At 40.7% G+C, this 23369-nt stretch overlaps 3 protein-coding genes across 5 annotated transcripts; 2 read left to right on the top strand and 1 right to left on the bottom strand.

The window, feature by feature from the left end:
• Nucleotides 1-9052: 9052 nt before the first annotated feature.
• LOC110492132 (G/T mismatch-specific thymine DNA glycosylase) lies at nt 9053-19477 on the bottom strand. Of its 2 annotated transcripts, XM_021566172.3 has the most exons (11): nt 19324-19477; nt 18971-19041; nt 17960-18183; nt 17356-17555; nt 17034-17103; nt 16605-16740; nt 16334-16416; nt 16125-16219; nt 15687-15861; nt 9738-9863; nt 9053-9516 (listed from the first exon to the last, which is right to left on the bottom strand). In XM_021566172.3, exons 2-11 carry the CDS (start codon nt 19024-19026, stop codon nt 9371-9373), a joined length of 1311 nt encoding a protein of 436 aa, XP_021421847.2. In that variant the 5' UTR covers nt 19027-19041; nt 19324-19477; the 3' UTR covers nt 9053-9370. The 2 variants fall into 2 exon arrangements, with proteins under 2 accessions (XP_021421847.2, XP_021421855.2); XM_021566180.3 differs by lacking the exon at nt 18971-19041 and having other exon boundaries at nt 19324-19460.
• A 183-nt stretch (nt 19478-19660) lies between these two features.
• On the top strand, nt 19661-21599 carry uqcc6 (ubiquinol-cytochrome c reductase complex assembly factor 6). The gene is made up of 3 exons (XM_036951021.2): nt 19661-19844; nt 20285-20424; nt 20827-21599. Exons 2-3 carry the CDS (start codon nt 20317-20319, stop codon nt 20926-20928), a joined length of 210 nt encoding a protein of 69 aa, XP_036806916.1. The 5' UTR covers nt 19661-19844; nt 20285-20316; the 3' UTR covers nt 20929-21599.
• A 2-nt stretch (nt 21600-21601) lies between these two features.
• On the top strand, nt 21602-23189 carry efcab10 (EF-hand calcium binding domain 10). Of its 2 annotated transcripts, none has more exons than XM_021566192.3 (4): nt 21602-21831; nt 22468-22632; nt 22898-22988; nt 23118-23189. In XM_021566192.3, the coding sequence occupies exons 1-4, from the start codon at nt 21729-21731 to the stop codon at nt 23158-23160; spliced, it is 402 nt and encodes a 133-aa protein (XP_021421867.1). In that variant the 5' UTR covers nt 21602-21728; the 3' UTR covers nt 23161-23189. The 2 variants fall into 2 exon arrangements, with proteins under 2 accessions (XP_021421867.1, XP_090058952.1); XM_090202826.1 differs by having other exon boundaries at nt 21714-21897.
• The last annotated feature ends 180 nt before the right edge of the window (nt 23190-23369 follow it).

Here is a 23369-nt window from a genome sequence, read left to right as displayed (position 1 = left end):
TGCCTTATTGCTATTTTAAACTGGTTACTGACGTAATTAGAACAGTAAATAGTACTTTTTTGTCATACCCATGGTATGCGGTCTGATATAAAACGACTTTCAGCCATTCAGAGCACTAAGCACAGTTTATAATATTAAATTAATAGGCTCTTTCGACCCATTATGACACTGTACTTAAGCATTCTACTCAGCCAGCCGGTCAATTTCCCTTGCTATGTCAACAACATCAACATCAAGCTGTTTGCCAAAACCTGTTTGGCACTTTACAACTGCTGCCTGCAGGATCTCCTTTAAATGACAGTGGATGATGTTAATCAAAGTAAGTAATGTTCTGTTACCCCTATGTGGAAGAAACATTACTGTTTTAAAAATGTGTTTCGAACTACATTGACAACTTTTAGGGTGGGTAGCTAGCTAACGTACCTAGCAAGCTACCTTGCATTGCAAACATGATCATTTCATATACAGTGCCTTGCGAAAGTATTCGGCCCCCTTGAACTTTGCGACCTTTTGCCACATTTCAGGCTTCAAATATAAAGATATAAAACTGTATTTTTTTGTGAAGAATCAACAACAAGTGGGACACAATCATGAAGTGGAACGACATTTATTGGATCTTTCAAACTTTATTAACAAATCAAAAACTGAAAAATTGGGCGTGCAAAATTATTCAGCCCCTTTACTTTCAGTGCAGCAAACTCTCTCCAGAAGTTCAGTGAGGATCTCTGAATGATCCAATGTTGACCTAAATGACTAATGATGATAAATACAATCCACCTGTGTGTAATCAAGTCTCCGTATAAATGCACCTGCACTGTGATAGTCTCAGAGGTCCGTCAAAAGCGCAGAGAGCATCATGAAGAACAAGGAACACACCAGGCAGGTCCGAGATACTGTTGTGAAGAAGTTAAAAGCCGGATTTGGATACAAAAAGATTTCCCAAGCTTTAAACATCCCAAGGAGCACTGTGCAAGCGATAATATTGAAATGGAAGGAGTATCAGACCACTGCAAATCTACCAAGACCTGTCCGTTCCTCTAAACTTTCAGCTCATACAAGGAGAAGACCATGATCACTCTGGATGAACTGCAGAGATCTACAGCTGAGGTGGGAGACTCTGTCCATAGGACAACAATCAGTCGTATATTGCACAAATCTGGCCTTTATGGAAGAGTGGCAAGAAGAAAGCCATTTCTTAAAGATATCCATAAAAAGTGTCATTTAAAGTTTGCCACAAGCCACCTGGGAGACACACCAAACATGTGGAAGAAGGTGCTCTGGTCAGATGAAACCAAAATTGAACTTTTTGGCAACAATGCAAGATGTTATGTTTGGCGTAAAAGCAACACAGCTCATCACCCTGAACACACCATCCCCACTGTCAAACATGGTGGTGGCAGCATCATGGTTTGGGCCTGCTTTTCTTCAGCAGGGACAGGGAAGATGGTTATAATTGATGGGAAGATGGATGGAGCCAAATACATGACCATTCTGGAAGAAAACCTGATGGAGTCTGCAAAAGACCTGAGACTGGGACGGAGATTTGTCTTCCAACAAGACAATGATCCAAAACATAAAGCAAAATCTACAATGGAATGTTTCAAAAATAAACATATCCAGGTGTTAGAATGGCCAAGTCAAAGTCCAGACCTGAATCCAATCGAGAATCTATGGAAAGAACTGAAAACTGCTGTTCACAAATGCTCTCCATCCAACCTCACTGAGCTCAAGCTGTTTTGCAAGGAGGAATGGGAAAAAATTCAGTCTCTCGATGTGCAAAACTGATAGAGACATACCCCAAGCGACTTACAGCTGTAATCGCAGCAAAAGGTGGCGCTACAAAGTATTAACTTAAGGGGGCTGAATAATTTTGCACGCCCAATTTTTCAGTTTTTGATTTGTTAAAAAAGTTTGAAATATCCAATAAATGTCGTTCCACTTCATGATTGTGTCCCACTTGTTGTTGATTCTTCACAAAAAAAATACAGTTTTATATCTTTATGTTTGAAGCCTGAAATGTGGCAAAAGGTCGCAAAGTTCAAGGGGGCCGAATACTTTCGCAAGGCACTGTATGTATTATTATACTTTTATTGTGTACTAGATCATATGGGTTGGAAAGTGTTTTGTTGTTGTTGTCATAAATAAACAATTCTAGGTGAAAGCCAAAGGTCATAGGTTTCTGGGGAGGTAGGCTCTGTCAGCTCAATTAAGCAACACTAAAGCTACCTTTTTAAAATAATATAGTTTACCTAACTAAAGTTACTTTGAAAAGGTAGTTCACTACAAAACTACTTGTGATAAATTATATCTAAATCTAAAATGTCATAGATTACCAATTGTCATAGACTGCATAGACTGGTAGCAGAATGTGTCATTTAGCCTCTTTAAAACAAAATGTGTTTCAAGCGAGAATTAGGCAGGACTGATGCTAAAAAAACATCTTGCCTACTTCACACATTTTCTTTTATTTTTTGCAAAAAAAGTACTGTGTCTAACTAGTTCCAGTAGTTAACTACACTGCTACATGGCAACAAAGTGCATTGAGTTCAACTACCACCAAGCTGCTGCAACATGTAGTTCAATTACTGGTTGAACTACATGTAGTTCACTACTCCCCAACAGTCTAGTATAGGTCTTCAATTGTGGCCAGCCCTTTCTTCCATTCAACAAACACCTTATGATCCTGAGATGGAACCAAATAATGATTAAAGCATATCGGGGTGTATACAGAGGTATCAGGCACCTTATATACATGCATAATCTGGTTTAGAATTCTTAAAGAATATTTTCTAAAAAAAGTTGTTGCCTGTTAATTTGTTTGGGCACTCTGCTTTGGAGAAAAACAAGGCCTTAAGTTAATTGAAATAAAGGTTAAATATATATATATATATATTTTTAAATAAGATAGGTATTTATTGTGGTATAGACTTCCATACTTAGCCACAGGATGGCATCAGCGTCTAACACATCAGGGAAACCCAAATCGCCAGTGAGTTAACGCCTTGGCATTCGCAGCCCAGTACTGCTGTTTAAAGATAGGTAGGCCTCCACTTTCCAAGGGCTTTTGCAGGTGAGCTTTACAAAAACTATGGCCTTTGTAAACCCCAGATAAATGGCATGATTGTTGAGTAGAGGCTTCTAACTACTACATACTACATAAGTATCATTACAGATTCAGTGTTGGCAGTACAGTTCTGCATGGTGAATACAACAGAACAGATTACCTGGAATGACATTCACTCTGGGCCGTGGCTAAAAAGAACAAATTGAAAGCCATGCCCCAAATAAACCACACCTCATCTTCTGATCGCCTGCCACCTCTACACACGGTATACTGTAGTATTTACTGTAGTGTTTTTGCGGACTGTGCTACGGCATACTGTAGTATTTACTGTAGTGTTTTTGCGGACTGTGCTACGGCATACTGTAGTATTTACTGTAGTGTTTTTGTGGACAGTAATATTTACTAAAGTGCTTTTGTTTTATTATCTTTTCCATAACCTTTAGATAAGTAGGACTAGGTTCTGAGTGGAGAGTTTGGAGCTTCTGCTCTTTTCTATAACCTGTAGAGACGGCTGTGAGGCGGCTGGGGCGCGACGCAGGATCCAGCAGGCTGCCACGAGCTTCGCTTTTGCACGCCACACTTCTGCCGCATGGCATCGACGTTGGACCCGAACAACTCCTTGGGCTTCACTGGGGCATCCAGGAGGTCCACTTGTTCTTTGTCTGTTAGGCTCGATAAGCTTAGCCCTTTCTCCCACCACCGCTAGGCTCGTGATACGACCACAGCCTTGGATGGCACTACAGGAGTGTTAGCAGTTGATGTTATTCTTTAATAACACAGACCCCAAAGCAAATCAGGGGGAGGACAATTGGTTTATTCAAAGAGGATGAATCATAGATGTTATGCTGAGAGGTAGATGGTCGTTCCTTCCCTGTCCTCAGTGATTCTCCCCAGTGAAGAAAGGGACAGGATGTAGTTATAATTCCTTGCAATAAAGCTGGGCCAATGGCCAAATAACCTCCCAAGCATCTGGGTCTAGGGTGTATTGAGTCCAGTTGCTAAGCCTGACATCATAACAATAAAAAGGTCTCATTAGAAGCTCTTGCTTGGGCTGAGGGCTTGTAAGTCCTCTGACAAAAACAGAGGCAGTAAAGTGTTCCGCCTTCCCAGGGAGTGAGGCGCTGGTGTCGATTGTAACATGTCGTGAGAGGCTGAGGTGGTGAGCCAGTGAGAGGGTTGCCAAACCCGGATTCCTCCTTGTTGCGCATTTCCAGGCTGGGGTCATCCCCATTACCTGTGCTATCTCAAGGATATCCATAATATTAATCCCATAGTCATCCTCGTCTTCCTTTTTATTTAACCTTTATTTAACTAGGCAAGTCGGTTCTTACGTCGTCAGACAGTGAGGAGGGGGGAGTTATGGTTATCCATGACCTCGGCCCAACTGGGCTCTGATGCGGAGAGCTGAGCCTCAGCTATCACTGTTGGCTCGGAGGCAAGAGGGGCTATCGAGATAGAAGCCCATTTAAGCCTCCTTTTCAGGCCTGCTCTCTTGACTCCGGGTCCTTGAGCACCTCTTGGGCGTGTTCCTAATCCAAGGAATTGATGCATAGAGGGTGGGAATCTTTCCCGCAATCATGGAACTGCAAGCACTAGAACGTGGGGGGTTTGAGTGACGGACTAGGTTCATCCTGGGACGGGATAGCACTGGCCATTGTGAGGAACACAATGGTTAGTACCCAACCTCTCGACAGAGTCCTAAGACCTACGCCCTGCAGCGATATTTTTCATGGTTCACTTGTGAGCCGTTAAGCCAGAAACCAGGGATCCAATATGAGCGCTAGAGTAGAGATGCTCTTCGCGAGGAAGAGAAGCGAGAATAAACAGGGGCTCATTAGCATACTTGGGCGCATGTTCTAAAACATGTTATACTTTTGGTCACCTACTCGTCGAACATCTCATTCCAAAATCATGGGCATTAATATGGAGTTGGTCCCCCCTTTGCTGCTATAACAGCTTCCACTCTTCTGGGAAGGCTTTCCACCAGATGTTGGAACATTGCTGTGGGGACTTGCTTCTATTCAGCCATGAGCATTAGTGAGGTCGTGCTCTGATGTTGGGCGATTAGGCCTGGCTCGCAGTCGGTGTTCCAATTCATCCCAAAGGTGTTCGATAGGGTTGAGGTCGGGGCTCTGTGCGGGCCAGTCAAGATTTCCCTTCACTGGAACTAAGGGGCCAAGCCCGAACCATGAAAAACAGCCCGAGACCATTATTCCTGCACCAAAATGTACAGTTGGCACTATGCATTGCTGCAGGTAGCGTTCTCCTGGCATCTGCCAAACCCAGATTTGTCCGTTGGACTGCCAGGCGGTGAAGCGTGATTCATTACTCCAGAGAACGTGTTTCCACTGCTCCAGAGTTCAATGGCGGTCAGCATTACACCCCTCCAGCCAATGCTTGGCATTGCACATGGTGATCTTAGGCTTGTGTGCGGCTGCTCAGCCATGGAAACCCATTTCATGATGCTCCCGACGAACAGTTATTGTGCTGACGTTGCTTCCTGAAGCAGTTTGGAACTCGGTAGTGAGTGTTGCAAATGAGGACAGACGATTTTTACGCGCTGCGTGTTTCAGCACTTGCCGGTCCCATTCTGTGAACTTGTGTGGCCTACCACTTCGTGGCTGATCCGTTGTTGCTCCTAGACTTTTCCATGTCACAATAACAGCACTTACAGTTGACGGGGCAGCTCTAGCAGGGCAGACATGTGACGAACTGACTTGTTGGAAAGGTGGCATCCTATGACTGTACCACTTTGAAAGTCACTGAGCTCTTCAGTAAGGCCATTCTACTGCCAATGTTTGTCTATGGAGATTGCATGGCTGTGTACTCGATTTTATACACCTGTCAGCAACAGGTGTGGCTGAATTAGCCGAATCCACTCATTTGAAGGGGTGTCCAAACACTTGTGTATATATAGTGTATTTGTGGCAACTGTTAGTGGTAGTGTGTACCAGTTTAAGTGAAGGTTGAGCACCTCCTTTGTCCACTCCCAGTTCTACAAGCTTTGTAAGAGCCTGTGACAATCAAGAGCTGCACTGTTAAGAGGGTTTACTGTGCATTTTCTAGTAACTTAATGGAAGTTGGTCACCAGGAAGTTCATGTTTATTTTTCAATAAATTACTGTCAGCTTGCTGCAAGTAGTTATTGTAAAATTCACAGTAACGTACTGTGGCTGATCCCTGTCATGCTCACTGACTTGTTGGTGTGACAGGAAGGTCAGTTGGCTCTCAACCAAAATGTTGAGGTCTGGTGAGGGAGGCTGAGTCTCAAGTGTACTCACCACAAAGAATGATTAGTAGTTGTCAGCTAATGTTAAGCTATCTTGTAATCAATAAAGTTCAGTGAAAGTACAGTAAGTTAATGGCAGCTAGTTGCAGATAAGTTACTAGCAGTTACTGGTTATTAAGTTACTGTGAATTTGGATAGCTTTTTGACATTGATAGCTAGGGCTGGGCGATAAATCAATAATTTGTTGAGGTAATTACTAACCCCCAATAACGATATAAACACGTTTAGAGTCTGAGGCAGATATGCACCTTTTAAACATTATTTGATTAATATTGTGATAATTATTGTCATCGAATGAAAAAAATATATATATCGTCATCATTTATTAGCCATGTCGCCCAGCCCTACTGATAGCTAGTTGCCAGTTAGGTAAAGCAAAATTCACAGCAACTTACAGGCTACTAACTTCCATGTATTTACTGTAAAATGCACTGTAGACCCATAATTGTCACATGCTCTTACAAAGATTGCAGAACTGGCATTGATAAAAGAGGTGGTCAACCTTTGACAGCATAACCATAAACCACTTAAGCACCCTACCTGAAAAATGGTTACACATCACCCTCAAAGAACCCCTCAACATTTTTTTGTGTGTAGTAACAACATTGCATTAACATGTCTCTTTACTACTTCAGCCATGTTTTGCATTGTGTCGAAAGATTTGTTACACAATAGAGCCCCACAATGGTGTCATAATACCCATAAAACCTAGTGGTCAAACAGGGAAATGGTTCCATTTGTTTTTTCCACCATTCATTTTTCCCATGGGGAATTTTAGTAGCACTTCAAATAAGGGCTGTGTTTCGTGTAGCCTTACTCTGGCGTGACGTTTTGAAAACCATGTAAATTTCTCTCGGACAAGGGGATTTTTATCAATATGTTCATCTCTATTTACTTTGATTCAAAAATGCTAATTAGCATCAAAGTAGACATCATGCAAGACTACAAATCCCTGCAAGCTCCTGCATGTCATCTCCAGCTGACACGTTTGCTAACAGGTATTGTGTTAATTTAAAACTTGCACAAGACATTTCACAGAATTGTCCATTCCAAGAAATGTAGCCAATTCTTACCTTTGCCTCAATTCGGAAGTCTCATCTCGATTATGGCATTTGTAGTTCTTTATGATAGCCACAATAACAGCTAATTAGCGTTTAATTTTTTTTTGGGGGGGGGGGGGTGTAAATACAGGCGTCTATTGATGTCACCTGGTGTTCCAAGAGAGATTTCCACTTATCAAAATGTCACACCAGGGTAAGCCTACACAAAAGACATCCCTTATTTTAAGTGTTTCTAAAATCCCCTATGGGAAAAAATGAATAGTGGAAAAACGATTAGAACCCTTTCCTTGTTTGACCGCTAGGTTTTATGGGTATTATGACTCCCACTGTGGTCCTCTATAGGAATATGGACAATCCCTATTCCACTTGTGGCTGTGAAATAAAAACTATGCAATTACAACAGTACGACAATATCGTATTAGTATCAGAACAACTGAACTTACCAATGTCTACCATTTGTGTTTGATATTGAAGATTTTAAACCCAACATCATCATCAACACCAGATAAGTCCAGCATTCATTCAGGCCAGGCTTTAAGGTTTGAATGGGATAATCTATATTTTCTTTAGGGTCAATATAAATCCTCAATCCTTACACAACAAAGTGTAGCCTCAAAACAAGACTGATTTACAGGGAGCCAGATTTCTTCCTCAAAAAGATACAACCCAGTAAGTAAATTGAAACACACTCATAATCCATGAGTAGAATTCGGCCACTCGCATACACTTTATAGACTGATTGACATGATGTAGCCAGAATGTTTTTCACAGGTGTGTCAGGAAAGCTTGACTCAGCTGTAGGTAGCCTTGCAGTTAGAGCGTTGGGCCAGTAACCAAAAGGTTGCTGGATCAAATCCCTGAGCTGACAAGGTAAAAATCTGTTGTTCTGTACTCTGAACAAGGCAGTTAACCCACTGTTCCCCAGTAGGCCATCATTGTAAATAAGAATTTGTTCTTAACTGACTTGCCTAGTCACATAAAAAAATAAAGTTACAATCCATGTAAATTATAAAACACCTCCACCTAACCATTTTGGTTACGGTAAGACATGCTTATTTCTGTTTAATGAAAGGCGTGATTCAATTCTGGGTGCATTAACACTTTCGCATGTGAAATTGTAAGTCGCCGGGTCTCATTTATTTGGCAATTACTTTGCAGCTCTGCTGAAGTGAAATATATGGGTCAGTATTAAAATGAGTGATACAAACGCCATAAACATCCGCCACAAGGAGGAAACTTGGGGCTGCCTTCACCTGATCTTGAGCAACTGAAACTGTCTGTGTGCAAAAAGGCCTTGAGAGACCCGCTGGAACTGCTGACAAGGTGGCCGTGAATCCAGAAGATGGAAATTAGGATCATGGTCATTAGGGCACACGGTACGGTAAAAAAATAAATAAATAAATAAATTTTAAAAAAAACTTTACATTTCAGTTCATCCCCGTTGTTCTGTTTTCTTCAAACCTTTCAGCAGTTGAAGTCACTGAACAGAAAACGGAAGCAAACGGGGAGGTAACTATCTGAATATCTCAACAAAAGGAACGCTTGTTTTCGTGTCCCGTTGCCATAGGTTTTCATACGGTGTGCCCTAATGAGTCATGAACAATGTACATCAATAAGTTCTGCGATCACACAAAATAACTCAGTTTTACAACTGATTTAATATCTCGGTAATAACAAACTTGAAAATTCCAGAGCACAATTACACTTCCACAAGTGAGATATACGACAAAATTCCCATTCTTTAAAAATATAAAAATAAGACACTGGACACATGCTGTATGAAATGCAATAAATAGTTACAAAATTAAGAAAAAAAATGGCCTGTGTTTTAAAGAGGATTTGAAAATGGGAGTCCAGTCAAGATGGGCCACTTCCCCTCCGTCTTCCTTCTAGTGTGACGCATGCATTATGATGCCTCAAACGGTATGACCCAATGACTCTTCTTGTGGGACCTTCTTCAAAAGGTTTCTGCTCCCAACTGAGGTTGAGGTACATTGCTACTGTTACAGCTAATGTCCGGTATCTGGTCCGCAAACGACTGTGTCATCCACTGGTCGTATGGCATGTGGCTCATTGCTGTAGCTTGGTCCTTACTGGGCATTCCTGAAAGAAGCAAAAAACAAAAACAAAGAGAATATATTTCATTACATATGTCATTTTAGATTAACAAACTTAAAAACCTGTATGACTAGTGATGCTAACTTGTCTCATCTTTCGGATCTACTTTTCGATCAGCCTCAGATGGCCCAGGTTAACTAACGAAAGTTTTTTTTTAAAAACACAAGCACTCTGGTCTTCAGAAACCGACAGAAACCTACTCTCACCAGTCTCTTTGGTGGAGGAAATGTTGCAGTAGCTGGTGCTTTGCTTTGCATCCTGGGACGCCCCACCGCAGTTCTCGTACTCCGGATCCACCTGCTCTTCCTTGATGGCCATCCTCTTAGCATCTTCTGTAGCGCAGCGATACAGGAAATACAAGGTTACTCATCTTCAACACTCTGAACTGCCTTGACAAACGGATGACATTCGTTTCTCCTTTGCATGTACACCAAACGACTGAATATAATTTGCCTAACATGAAGGGTATGATTATCATCATATCAGTCATATTCATTATGCAAGGGTGTCCACCCACTGTGCCCAGAGTGGGTGAAAATGCACTTTGGTGATGAAATTTCACTTCCTTATGTTATCAAAAATACATTTTAGCAAGACAAATGATTATTCATGTTCTGAATCGTTCAGTGGGATCTTTCTCTAACATATAATAAACATTATTATCTAAAAAGTTGGACTTCGTAAGATAATAGATCCGATAATAAACGCAGAGCTCTGACATAGCCATGCAGGTTTTTTTTTGAACTTTTGAGGATTTTACAAATTTGTGGTCGTTGTCTTAAGTAGTTTCCGTGGGTCGCAGAAAGTAAAATTAGCATGACATGAGCTGAATTCATGTAAAAGGCTTTTGAAAATAAGCTTGGTATTCGCTCAATGCTCCGTTGACATTTCGCAAAGATACGCTTGTTTCTGTGAGAACTCCTTGAAAAAGAACAGGAATGTCTAATTAATATGAAATGTATACTAAAATACTACATGTCATGACTCAGAATCCTATCTCTATATTGTTTTATGTCCTGCGGATTCAAGAAGAAACATGAGTTCAATGGGAAAGTGAGCCTGTCTCGTAGCCAATCGCCTTAATTCTTGCACAGAATTTAGCGTAGCTGACACGATGCAACTTTCCAGATTTGATTTTTAACCACTTTTTCCACTGCCATGGATTTTGTCACCCTAATTCTGACCATATTACAAGGGTAAACACTCCAACAACTTTTAAACCGTTTATGATAGAGACCTGATGTTTGGACCATTGTTTTTCTTTGAGGGTTATCTACACAATTAACACATGTTACCCATTGTTCAAAATATCTGTTTTTGATTGGACACCCTACTTAACAATGACATTATATTCAGTGTATATAGTGCCTTCAGAAAGTATTCACACCCCTTGACTTCCCCCACATTTTGTTGTGTTACAGCCTGAATTTAACATGGATTTAATTGAGATTGTGTCACTGGCCTACACACAATGGCCCCTAATGTCAGTGGAATTATGTTTTTAGAATTTTTAACAAATTAAATTTAAAAAAATGAATAGATTATGTCTTGAGTCCATAAGTATTCAACACCTTTTATGGCAAGCCTAAATACATTCAGGAGTAAAAATTGGCTTAACAAGTCACATAGGTTGCATGGACTCACTCTGTGTGCAATAATAGTGTTTAACATGACTTTTAATCGACTACCTCATCTCTGTACCCCTCACATGTAAGGTCTCAGTCAAGCAGCGAATTTCAAAACACAGACCAGGGAGGTTTTCCAATACCTCGCAAAGAAGGGCACCTATTGGTAGATGGTAAAGGGGGAAAAAAAGCAGAAATTGAATATCACTTTGAGCATGGTGAAGTTATTAATTACACGTTGGATGGTGTATATATACACATCCAGTCACTACAAAGATACAGGCGTCCTTCTTAAGTCAGTTGCCGGAAAGGAAGGAAACCGATTAGGGAAATTTACCACGAGGCCAATGGTGACTTTAAAACAGTTAGAGTTTAATGGCTGTGATGGGAGAAAACTGAAGATGGATCAACAACATTGTAGTTTCTCCACAATACTAACCTAAATTACAGAGTGAAAAGGGGCCTCCCGAGTGGCGCAGCGGTCTAAGAGGCGTCACTACAGACCCTGGTTTGTTCCCAGGCTGTGTCACAACCAGCCGTGATCGGGAGTCCCATAGGGCAGCACACAACAGGCCCAGCGTTGTCCGGGTTAGGGGAGGGTTTGGCCGGGGGGGGGGGTAGGCCTTCATTGTAAATAAGAATTTGTCCTTAACTGACTTGATGACAAGATGGCGCTGACAGATATGGCAGCTCTGCTTCTAGCTCCTAAGCAACTTTACAGTATTTTGTTTTTTTGTGTGTTATTTCTTACATTATTTGCCCAAGAAGTTTGTATTGTTTCATACAGCCGGAAATAACTTTTGGATATCAGAGCGGCGGTAACTCCCCAGCATTACAAGGAATATGACTTTCCCGAATTGGATCCTTAGTTCGAGAGACTGAATTTTTTTCCCATTCCTCCTTGCAAAACAGCTCGAGCTCAGTGAGGTTGGATGGAGAGCATTTGTGAACAGCAGTTTTCAGTTCTTTCCACAGATTCTCGATTGGATTCAGGTCTGGACTTTGACTTGGCCATTCTAACACCTGGATATGTTTATTTTTGAACCATTCCATTGTAGATTTTGCTTTATGTTTTGGATCATTGTCTTGTTGGAAGACAAATCTCCGTCCCAGTCTCAGGTCTTTTGCAGACTCCATCAGGTTTTCTTCCAGAATGGTCCTGTATTTGGCTCCATCCATCTTCCCATCAATTTTAACCATCTTCCCTGTCCCTGCTGAAGAAAAGCAGGCCCAAACCATGATGCTGCCACCACCATGTTTGACAGTGGGGATGGTGTGTTCAGGGTGATGAGCTGTGTTGCTTTTACCCCAAACATAACGTTTTGCATTGTTGCCAAAAAGTTCAATTTTGGTTTCATCTGACCAGAGCACCTTCTTCCACATGTTTGGTGTGTCTCCCAGGTGGCTTGTGGCAAACTTTAAACGACACTTTTTATGGATATCTTTAAGAAATGGCTTTCTTCTTGCCACTCTTCCATAAAGGCCAGATTTGTGCAATATACGACTGATTGTTGTCCTATGGACAGAGTCTCCCACCTCAGCTGTAGATCTCTGCAGTTCATCCAGAGTGGGCCTCTTGGCTGCATCTCTGATCAGTCTTCTCCTTGTATGAGCTGAAAGTTTAGAGGGACGGCCAGGTCTTGGTAGATTTGCAGTGGTCTGATACTCCTTCCATTTCAATATTATCGCTTGCACAGTGCTCCTTGGGATGTTTAAAGCTTGGGAAATCTTTTTGTATCCAAATCCGGCTTTAAACTTCTTCACAACAGTATCTCGGACCTGCCTGGTGTGTTCCTTGTTCTTCATGATGCTCTCTGCGCTTTTAACGGACCTCTGAGACTATCGCAGTGCAGGTGCATTTATACGGAGACTTGATTACACACAGGTGGATTGTATTTATCATCATTAGTAATTTAGGTCAACATTGGATCATTCAGAGATCCTCACTGAACTTCTGGAGAGAGTTTGCTGCACTGAAAGTTCCACTTCATGATTGTGTCCCACTTGTTGTTGATTCTTCACAAAAAAATACAGTTTTATATCTTTATGTTTGAAGCCTGAAATGTGGCAAAAGGTCGCAAAGTTCAAGGGGGCCGAATACTTTTGCAAGGCACTGTACATAGAATCACTGGTCAAATGTTTACATAACGCTTTACTCATTTCATATGTACATTCTGTATTCTAATCTACTGTATTTTAGTTAATGCCACTGACATTGCTCGTCCTAATATTTATGTATTTCTTAACTCCATTCTTTTACTTTAGATGTGTGTATTGTTGTGAATTGTTAGACATTGCTAAACTATTAAACTGTTGGGGCATATACAACACAACACATCACTGAGTACCACTCTTTATATTTTCAAGCATGGTGGTGGGTGCATCATGCTATGGGTATGCTTGTAATCGTTAAGGACTGGGGAGTTTTTCAGGATAAAAAAAAAGAGACAGAATGGAGCAAAGCACAGCCAAAATCCTAGAGGAAAACCTGGTTCAGTCGGATTTCCAACAGACACTGGGAAACATATTCACGTTTCAGCAGGACAATAACCTAAAACACAAGATCAAATATTCACTGGAGTTGCTTACCAAGACCGCATTGAATGTTCCTGAGTGGCTTAGTTACAGTTTTGACTTTAATCTGCTTGAAAATCTATGGTAAGACTTGAAAATGGCTGTCTAGCAATGGTCAACAACCAACTTGACAGAGCTTGAGAAATGTTTAAAAGAATGTGCAAATAATTGTACAATCCAGATGTGCAAAGCTCTTAAGAGACTTACTCAGAAAGACTGCCGAAGTTAATTCTAACATGTATTGACTCGGGTGTAAATATTTACGGAAATAAAATTCTGCATTTAATTTTCAATAAAAATGTCTAAACATGTTTTCACTTTGTCATTAGGGGGTATTGTGTGTAGATAATGTATATATACACACACAGCACCAATTAAAATGTTGTACTCATTCCAGGGTTTTACTTTATTTTTACATTGTAGAATAATAGTGAAGACATCGAAACTATGAAATAACACATACATAACACATACATATATACATATATATATATATATATATATATATATATATATATATATATATATATATATATATATATATATATATATATATATATATACAATAACACATACATACATACTCATGTTGTAACCAAAAAAAGTGTTAAACAAAACAACATATTTTATATTTGAGATTCTTCAATGTAGCCACCCTCTGCCTTGATGACAGCTTTGCACACTAGGCATTCTCTCAACCAGCTTCATGAGGTAGTCACCTGGAATGCATTTCAATTAACAGGTGTGCCTTGTTAAAAGTTAAGACATGAAGGTCAGTCAATCCAGAAAATGTCAAGAACTTTGAAAGTTTCTTCAAGTGACCCAGAGTTACCTCTGCTGTAGAGGATAAGTGTATTAGAGTTAACTGCACTTCAGATTGTAGCCCAAATAAATGCTTCTGAGTTCAAGGAACAGACAGCATCTCAACATCAATTGTTCAGAGGAGACTGCGTAAATCAGGCCTTCATAGTCGAATTGCTTCAAAGAAACCACTACTAAAGGACACCAATAAGAAGAAGAGACTTGCTTGGGCCAAGAAACACGATCAATGGACATTAGACCGGTGGAAATCTGTCCTTTGGTCTGATGAGTCCAAATTTGAGATTTTGGGTTCCAACCGCTGTCTTTGAGATGCAGAGTAGGTTAACGGATGATGTCCGTATATGTGGTTCCCACCGTGAAGCATGGAGGAGGAGGTGTGATGGTGTTTTGCTGGTGACACTGTTGGTGATTCATTTAACATTCAAGGTACACTTAACCAGCATGACTACCACAGCATTCTGCAGCGATACGCCATTCCATCTGGTTTGCACTTAGTGGGACAATCATTTGTTTTTCAACAGGACAATGAAGCAAATCACCTCCAGACTGTGTAAGAGCTATTTGACCAAGGAGAGTGATGGAGTGCTGCATCAAATGACCTGGCCTCCACAATTACCCGACCTCAACACAATTGAGATGGTTTGGGATGAGTTGGACTTCAAAGTGAAGGAAAGCAGACAACAAGTGCTCAGCATATGTCCTTCAAGACTGTTGGAAAAGCATTCCAGGTGAAGCTGGTTTTGAGAATGCCAAGAGTGTGCAAAGCTGTCATCAAGGCAAAGGGTGGCTATATTTTGATTTGTCTAACACTTTTTTGGTTACTACATTCATACATCCATATGTGTTATTTCATCGTTTTGATGTCTTCACTATTATTGTACATCGTAGAAAATAGTAAAAATGAAGAAAAACCCTGGAATGAGTAGGTGTGTCCAAACTTTTGACTGGTACTGTATACATGTAATCCATTGTGATTTCTGCCTGTAACAACAAAAATGTGGAATAAATCAAGGGGTTTGAATACTTTCTGATGCACTGTATAAGAGATTCAGTATCCGGCTTTCACACGTTCGTTCTGAAATAGCCAAATGAACGAGACTTTGAAGTGTGGCAAAGGGAGACTAATTCAGTTACCTTTGGCAAGTCCCAAGTCGAAGTGGTACTCTGTCTCTTGCACCTCACGGGCGACTGGGGCCACACCCTTGATCTTGTCCCGTAGCTCCTTCAGCTTGATGTAGAAGTGAACCTTGTCCTGAGCGCGGGGGAACTGGGCACAGCGGGGGCTTGACGAGGGCATCAAGTAGCACACCTGGGGTGTATTTAATGAGTGAAAACGTTCGCAACATTGCAGGTAGGAATGCAATGTGTAGAGCCGACATGACTCACAAACACTAAACTTGATCGACACACAATACATTTCTATCTGAATATTCTATAACGCTGCACCCTCTTGAACAGACCCCAAAACAACAGTAGGAAGAGCCAATTAGAAGAACAGCCAATGAGAGAATGGCTACAAACATCAAAATACAAACATTTGCGACTTCTTTCTATTTTGGTAAAACTACTTACCGTTTCGGTTTCTGGGATTGTGTACGGCTGTAAGCCGAACTCGAGTTTCTTTGCCTTCACTCCAAAGATCTCTTTGCTGAAAATTTCGTAAATACCTGCCAAAGAAGAGCAATGCAATGAAAATCATTTTTAATAGTAAGTTAAGTGTAAAAGGCAGCATTAAAAAAAATACAATTCTAATTACTGATATCCTCTAAAAATGTTCTCACATTTTCCATTGAAAGCTGCAATTAGCGGCTTGTATTTCTTCAGCTTCTCTACCAATTGATGGCCTCCTTCACGAAACTCTTTGCTGTAGAAATAGCAACAGTTAGCCTAGACAATGAACAGCCAATTTACCATGATGGCAATTCTAAACTGAAGAGAAAACACATCATGCAAGGTAGTTTTATTACTATAAATACTACTGTGATGGCACGTTAAATAACATACATTTGACAATAACTATACATTTGGAAAAAAAAGAAGGGGGTTTGACACCTTGAGAGGTCTTTGCTTCCTGGCGTTGTCCTCTCCACCATGTTGGTAAAGCCAATGCCATATTTCTCCGGTAAGTTTCGATCGTGCATGTGGTTGAGTTGCTCATCAGTAAGACCAGAGAGGAACAGGCATTTCCCTAAGTTCCGAAACAAGAACAAGCTCAATCACTTTCATCGTAATGTTACTAATAACGTGGGCCGTGCTCACTTAGGTACAAAACGGAAGAAAGCTGTCTCAAATGAGTTAAGCAGGGAGGTACTATCTGAACTTGTCCAACAAGAACAGCTAGCTTTTGTTTTCCATTGCACATCGTTTTGCTACGGTGTGCCCCAATAAACATGACCCTGATCAAGCAGTCAGAGTGTCATATTACAGTATTCTGGATATATGGAAATAGAAGTGAAAAAAAGAATACTGAGTGAAACGTACAAAAATGATTTCCTGGGTTTGGGTAATGTCGTCCCTTGTAGGCTGACAATAGTCCTGGATTGATACCAATCTGAGAAAGGGATAATACAATACCTTATTATTGCAACATGCTAGAGATTTTTTTTTTAATAAAAAAAAAAGTAATTTTTGAGATTTACACAATTCATAGCTTTAATCTAATTAACATTTGCGTTTGATCCACGGGCTATCATTAGGGGAAAATGGTATAGATAAAGCAAAATGTAGCCAAACTTCACATCAAAAGTCCTACTCGACATTCCCACTCCAAAAATGTCACTCGTTGAATGACGTTAAAACTCACTATCAAAATGTCGAGGTTGTGGTCAATAATGTCTGGCAGGGTTTTGGCCATGACCTCATCCACTGACATGCCATTGAAGCGGTTAAGGGTCCTTTTGGCTTTCTTCAGAGCTTCTGCCTGATCGTGTTCCTCCTGCGGTTGGCCCTCCCCAGGCTTCTGTTTGGGAGGCCTACCTCTCTTTCTCTTCCCTGGCATTGGAGCTAAAAGAAAGAAAATGAACACGTTTGAGGTGAATCTGTTTCAGGCCAGGTGCAGAATCGCTTATCTTGATCATATAATGAGTGCCTATCTGGGAAGCAAGGTGATTTCTAGATCAGTGATCCTGTGCAGTCCAACTGCAATGTATTCTCAAACATGCCCGCTAATTCTGCGAATGGTGCGAGACAAATATAATTGAATTGATTGACCAATTGATTACAGGAACAGCACTGCACGAGGATGGGTGAATTCATGTTAATACCAGGGAGATGGGGACTGGTGGAAATGTGTTTACGGTATGTGGAGGAAAGAGAGCACAGAGTGGCAAATCGAGCTGTACAAATATTTACCAAGCAAACATGGTAGATTGCATGGCTAAGTAGGGGGAGGGGCAGTAATCACATACCTTGTGATGTATCCACAGGCTGATGATGTTGGACAATTGGCTCTTGATGGCCGAGGAAGTCATGATGGAAGTCCAGCTCTTGGTGGACTGGGAGCTCCTGGTGGACCGACAGCTCTGTCATGACCCGGTCCTCTCTGGATCCCTCCATGTAATGGCCCATATGACCTGTGTTATGGTACTGCATCACATGTTGAGCTTGGGGGTGCTGCTGGGTGGACTGGTACCTACAGGTCGAGAAGACAACAGGACAAGAGGCAGACTGGGGTGACACTATCTTCTTTTGTCTTCATGGGATTTGTCCCGACACAAAACTGATGACAAACAAATGGCGCACCAACGATGGGAGGACCCATAGAGAAATTGTTCATGCTCCTAGGATCTGAGAATGAGTTTACATCAATGATAGCGGCCTTCAAAGAATACGTTTCACACACACATTGGTTTGACATGTCGTTTCCTGGTCAGAAAAAAAAAAAACTTATGGCCCTACTTATGGGCCAATCATTTGATATGGATGTGTGCTATTAATGACCATGTTTTAATGAAGCATATTTTTTAAGGTCTAGGACTACTTTAGTTAAATGTAAATGGCCTATCAATGACACGTTGCCTCATACTCTGCATCAACAGAGTAACTTTGCATATACACTTTCAATTACCGTTTTTTTTTCATTGCAAATCTTACATTTGATCATGTAACATGTAGAGAGATGTCTTTGTTTTGTCGGTCTGTTTTTCTGAATTCCTGCCTGTCTGTCTGTCCGTCTATACAGGACCATTATTGCTTCTTCATTTTAAAAGTAGTGTTGCAATAAGAAGCATGCTTTTTTTCTGAATGTGTTTGTGATGACAATTAAGAATTGCCTAGTGTAGGCCTCGACAATAGTAACTGTTTTGTCAGTTGTTACAAAATGCTATTTATTTCATCATGATATAGACTGCACTGACACTCCACAATAATTTTATTTTAAGCAAACCCTCCAACACCAATACATTTGGAGGACAACTCACCACTGTTGGAGATAATCCGTAGGAACCGTCAGTGACGTATACTGCTTTTCTTCCATCTTTACGAGGATTTACTTAAATAAATTAATATTCATGTTGCTGTTAGCTACAATGATATGCCTTTACGCTCTAAGTTACCACAATAGGAGTATTGACAAGCTGTAGGTCTTTAGATTTGGCAAACGGATTGTTATCATAGCACCACAAAGACGTCTGGTGGTAGGAAGGGCTACGGACAACCAACATTAATTCTAGCTACACAGTCTACTATACTAAAAAAAGCTTTCTGGAAAATTGTGAGGAGGGTATATAAACGTGCTAGCGTAACTAATAAAAGATGTTGTGTATAGACATACCTGTTATACATATGTTTACAATTCCCTTTTCAGCAAATGCACCGAATGAGGGCGATCAATGCACCCAAAACAAAGACCATTTAGGAACATTGGGGGGGGATCTGTCTTCAGTTTGTTGGCTTGTTCTTAGCAAAAGTATTTGCATTGTCGCCACCTACTGGGTTGGAGTATGGATCTGGGCTCACATCAACTTGGCTTTTTGTGCCATTAACCCATTATATTTAAATGTAGCTTATCTACACACTGTAGGCACATTACGCGTTTTACCAGAATGGGAAAAGTAGTTTCAGAATTTCACAACTAAAGATTCCATCTCTCGAAAACGGAACGAGATAGGTGGCAGTAGCGCCCAAATATTACCCACAGCGGTAACATAACATTCTAAAAAAAGAAGAAGAAGGCTGTGTTAGCAGTGCTGTTACGTTAAGTGACCTATCGATGTGCTTCAATGATAAATAGATTTCTGTTGGAAAACGACCGTTTTTCAAACTCGCCTTTTGTCTGTTTCAGAATAGAGCAAGGTAATGTCAATAGCTGAGTGCGAGTGTTTATTTTGGGTGGTATGACTATGGAGCAAAGACAAAATATCTACTGCTAGCTGGCTAGCTACTTGGCTAGCTAGGTAACGTTACATATGCCAAGTGACATAGCTAGCTAAGGATTGAGATATAAGAGATTTTGGAGACCTAGAACTACTGTAGCAGTATGGCAATGGATCCCTGATGACGTGCCATGTAATGTCAGAAAATCTGTGTTTAACATGTAAACTGTGTTTCCTGTGGCTGTGATTATCGAAAGTAATGAATGTACCCTACTACAACGCCTTAGCATGTTGTGTTGATTATTCGATACAATGATGGTACTGGGTTAGGGTTAGCACAACGCCCACCCACCTGGAACCAATCCAAATCTTTCTGCTAATGACTACCACTATACCACTGTCTGTCTCTCCCCTGTATAGGTAACTGATTGGTCCTCTTGGCTGATGTGAAGATGCCTGCTGGTGTGTCATGGCCTCGGTACCTGAGGATGTTTGGTGCCAGTGTACTATCTATGTTTGTCGGAGCAGAAGTTGTCCATCAGTACTACAGACCCGATCTGGTAAGCATGGAAAAACTCCTATCCTTCCCCCATTTCTTCATTTGCAGGGTAGCCTAGGGGTTAGAGCGTTGGACTAGTAACCGGAAGGTTGCGAGTTCAAACCCCCGAGCTGACAAGGTACAAATCTGTCGTTCTGCCCCTGAACAGGCAGTTAACCCACTGTTCCCAGGCCGTCATTGAAAATAAGAATTTGTTCTTAACTGACTTGCCTGGTTAAATAAAGGTAAAATATTTTATTTTATTTTTTTTGCTTTTTCATTATATGACCACGTGTGTTGTAAAATGAAGGGTCCACATGGTCTTGTGTTTTGCGTACTTGCTCATAAGATCATAAATGCATTGCTTGTAATGTTGCTGATACTCCAATGTAATGCATGCACCTTTTTTATTTCCCTTTGCCAGACTATTCCAGAAATCCCTCCCAAACCTGGTGAATTGAGGACTGAACTGCTGGGATTTAAAGCCAGAGAAGAGGCTGCTGCCGTTGCTGCCCAAAGACAGTGACCCTTTCCGTTGACTGATTACATTTTTGTACAGTATCTAACTCTAGAGCAATCCTTGTACATATTGCACATGTTTAAAAACCACAAAGGGACAAATGTGAATAAGAAATTGGATGGACATATGCGTATCACATTTGTTATGAAACGAATGTGGTATAAATTGACGTGTGCCAATTCTATTCAAAGTTACTCAATGATGTGTTCACATGGCTGGATGGCGCTTCAGGCTCCTCAGACTATAAAAAGAAATGGAACCTTTATTTAACTAGGCAAGTTAGTTAATAACAAGTTCTTATTTACATTTAGGTCAGGAGCCTACAATTGCGTTTATCGAACCTATTGTCATGGAGAGCTCATGAGGTCTTGAGTATGGGACAACTTGCAGAGCAGACAACCTTTTGCTGTTCTTGATGCGAGAGCCATAGCAAAGTGAGCTCAAGTTTTAACCATGTCTGATGGATCACTCATGTAACTTCTGTGCAGACTAGTATGAGTATGTCAGATACTGTATGTATGTAACTGTTCATTGGGTTTTTAATCAACAGATGTGAATCAAATGTTTGTGTTTATGCTTTAAATAGACTTATGTTGGGTCCACACGCAACAACAAAAAATATAGATATATCCAAATCTGAATTTCATTATTTATTAATGAATAAACTTTTAAATTATTCTGATAGTTATCATTCTGGTTTTGATTATTCAGAGCGCTAGACGAGGAGGAGCGTCAGGCGATTTGGCGTATCCATAGCAACCACCGATAGCAACCAATGTAGCTAGCTACATATACTTTTCAGAAGAATGGCGACACCAAGAGAGCAAGAGGCTGCAGATTATCTTAGAAAACACAAAATTATCGAACTCATGGATAATTTAACAAGCATGCTCTTCTTTTACAGACCAGGTTAGACTTATTTTTCATCATTTGTTAACATTTTCTTCCCATCTTGTGTGGTGGCTGAAGTAAAAGGTAAGCTAGCCTGCTGTGCTAACGCTAACTGCACTGACTGCTTGACTAACGTTAGGAAAGAGGGTCATCATAATAATCTCATCACTAGCATCCTCTTTGGCAACATTAGTTATTTAAACCCCCCTCCCCAAATCTCGTGTTTTGTATTCTTTCTTATACTATAGTGTTGTTTTTCATGATCTGTTTCACACTAGTTTGCAAAAAGAATGGTTGAGATAAGGTCAGGTTAAAGTCAAATCAAATTGTATTTGTCACATGCGCCGAATACAACAGGTGTAGTAGACCTTACAGTAAAATGCTTACTTACAAGCCCTTAACCAACAATGCTTTGAGAAGTAAAAAAAAAATAGAAAAAAGCGTTAAGTAAAAAATAATTTAACAGCAGCAGTAAAATAACAATAGCGAGGCCATATACAGGGGGTATAGGTACAGAGACAATGTGTGATCTACTGCAAAACAGGAGGATCATTCCTATGACATAGCCTACCTAGCAGGGCAGGCAACGCATTGTGGACTATTGACACATGACATACGTCTTTTTCCCCATCATCTGTGCTGTTTCTACTACAGAGAGACCAAACGAGTTCCTGATCACACAGCTTGAACAACTGAGAGTATCCAAAATGCGGTCACTGGATTGCCCAAGCCTGTTCAATGACACAAACCTGGATGCCGTTTTGGGCATCTTGGACCCTACCAACCAAGGGTACATCACTTTTGTTCAGTACAAGGAGGGTGAGTCAGAAATGGGCCATTTGATCATTTGCGAGGCAATGGCCGAGAAATAATTTGGAGGAGATAGGACAGTGAGGTACCTACTGTATCAGATAAGTGTATAAAAAACAAGTAGGGGGCATACCAAGGGAATACCGAGGACTCAGCCTATATAAGTCTAAGCTTGTAAGTCTAATAATACTTTACCACAACCCAATGTTTATGCCTCTCCATCACTCCCAAGGAAACACTCATTCAACATACTATGTATGATTCTGTTTCGCAGCACTAACCACTTTGGGGATTGAGAAGTTTAATGCGTGTCCTGAAGGTGTGGCCAAGGACAAGATATCTCACGAGACCTTCAAGAGAGAGGCGTAAGATCTATGGATCTCTTTTAAGTCAAACATAAGACAAATATTCATTCAGTGGATAAAATGTTTGTTATTGTGAGACACTGTGTGATGTGATTATCTTTGTCTTTTTTTCTATATATTTTTTTACAGGAAGGAGGGCTTACAGAGAAGCTCAGCAACGTTTATATCTTAATAAAATTGGAGATCTCTGTCCCATCACTCTGAGTGTGTGATATTGTGAATGATATGTCTATGATGGCTATACGAACTCTTCATAATAATGAAAGTAATGGTCAAATTGGATTAGTTATACAGTCAGATGTGTGTTGTCTGAACCCAGTATGGTCACAGTCTTGAATGCAAGTTGCCTCGGCTTGTCCACCATACATCAATGGGCATGCA

The sequence above is a fragment of the Oncorhynchus mykiss genome, chromosome 2, assembly GCF_057628025.1.
Source record: "Oncorhynchus mykiss isolate SJ-2025 chromosome 2, ASM5762802v1, whole genome shotgun sequence".
NCBI lineage: Eukaryota > Metazoa > Chordata > Actinopteri > Salmoniformes > Salmonidae > Oncorhynchus > Oncorhynchus mykiss.
This window is presented reverse-complemented; position numbering and strand designations above follow the sequence as displayed.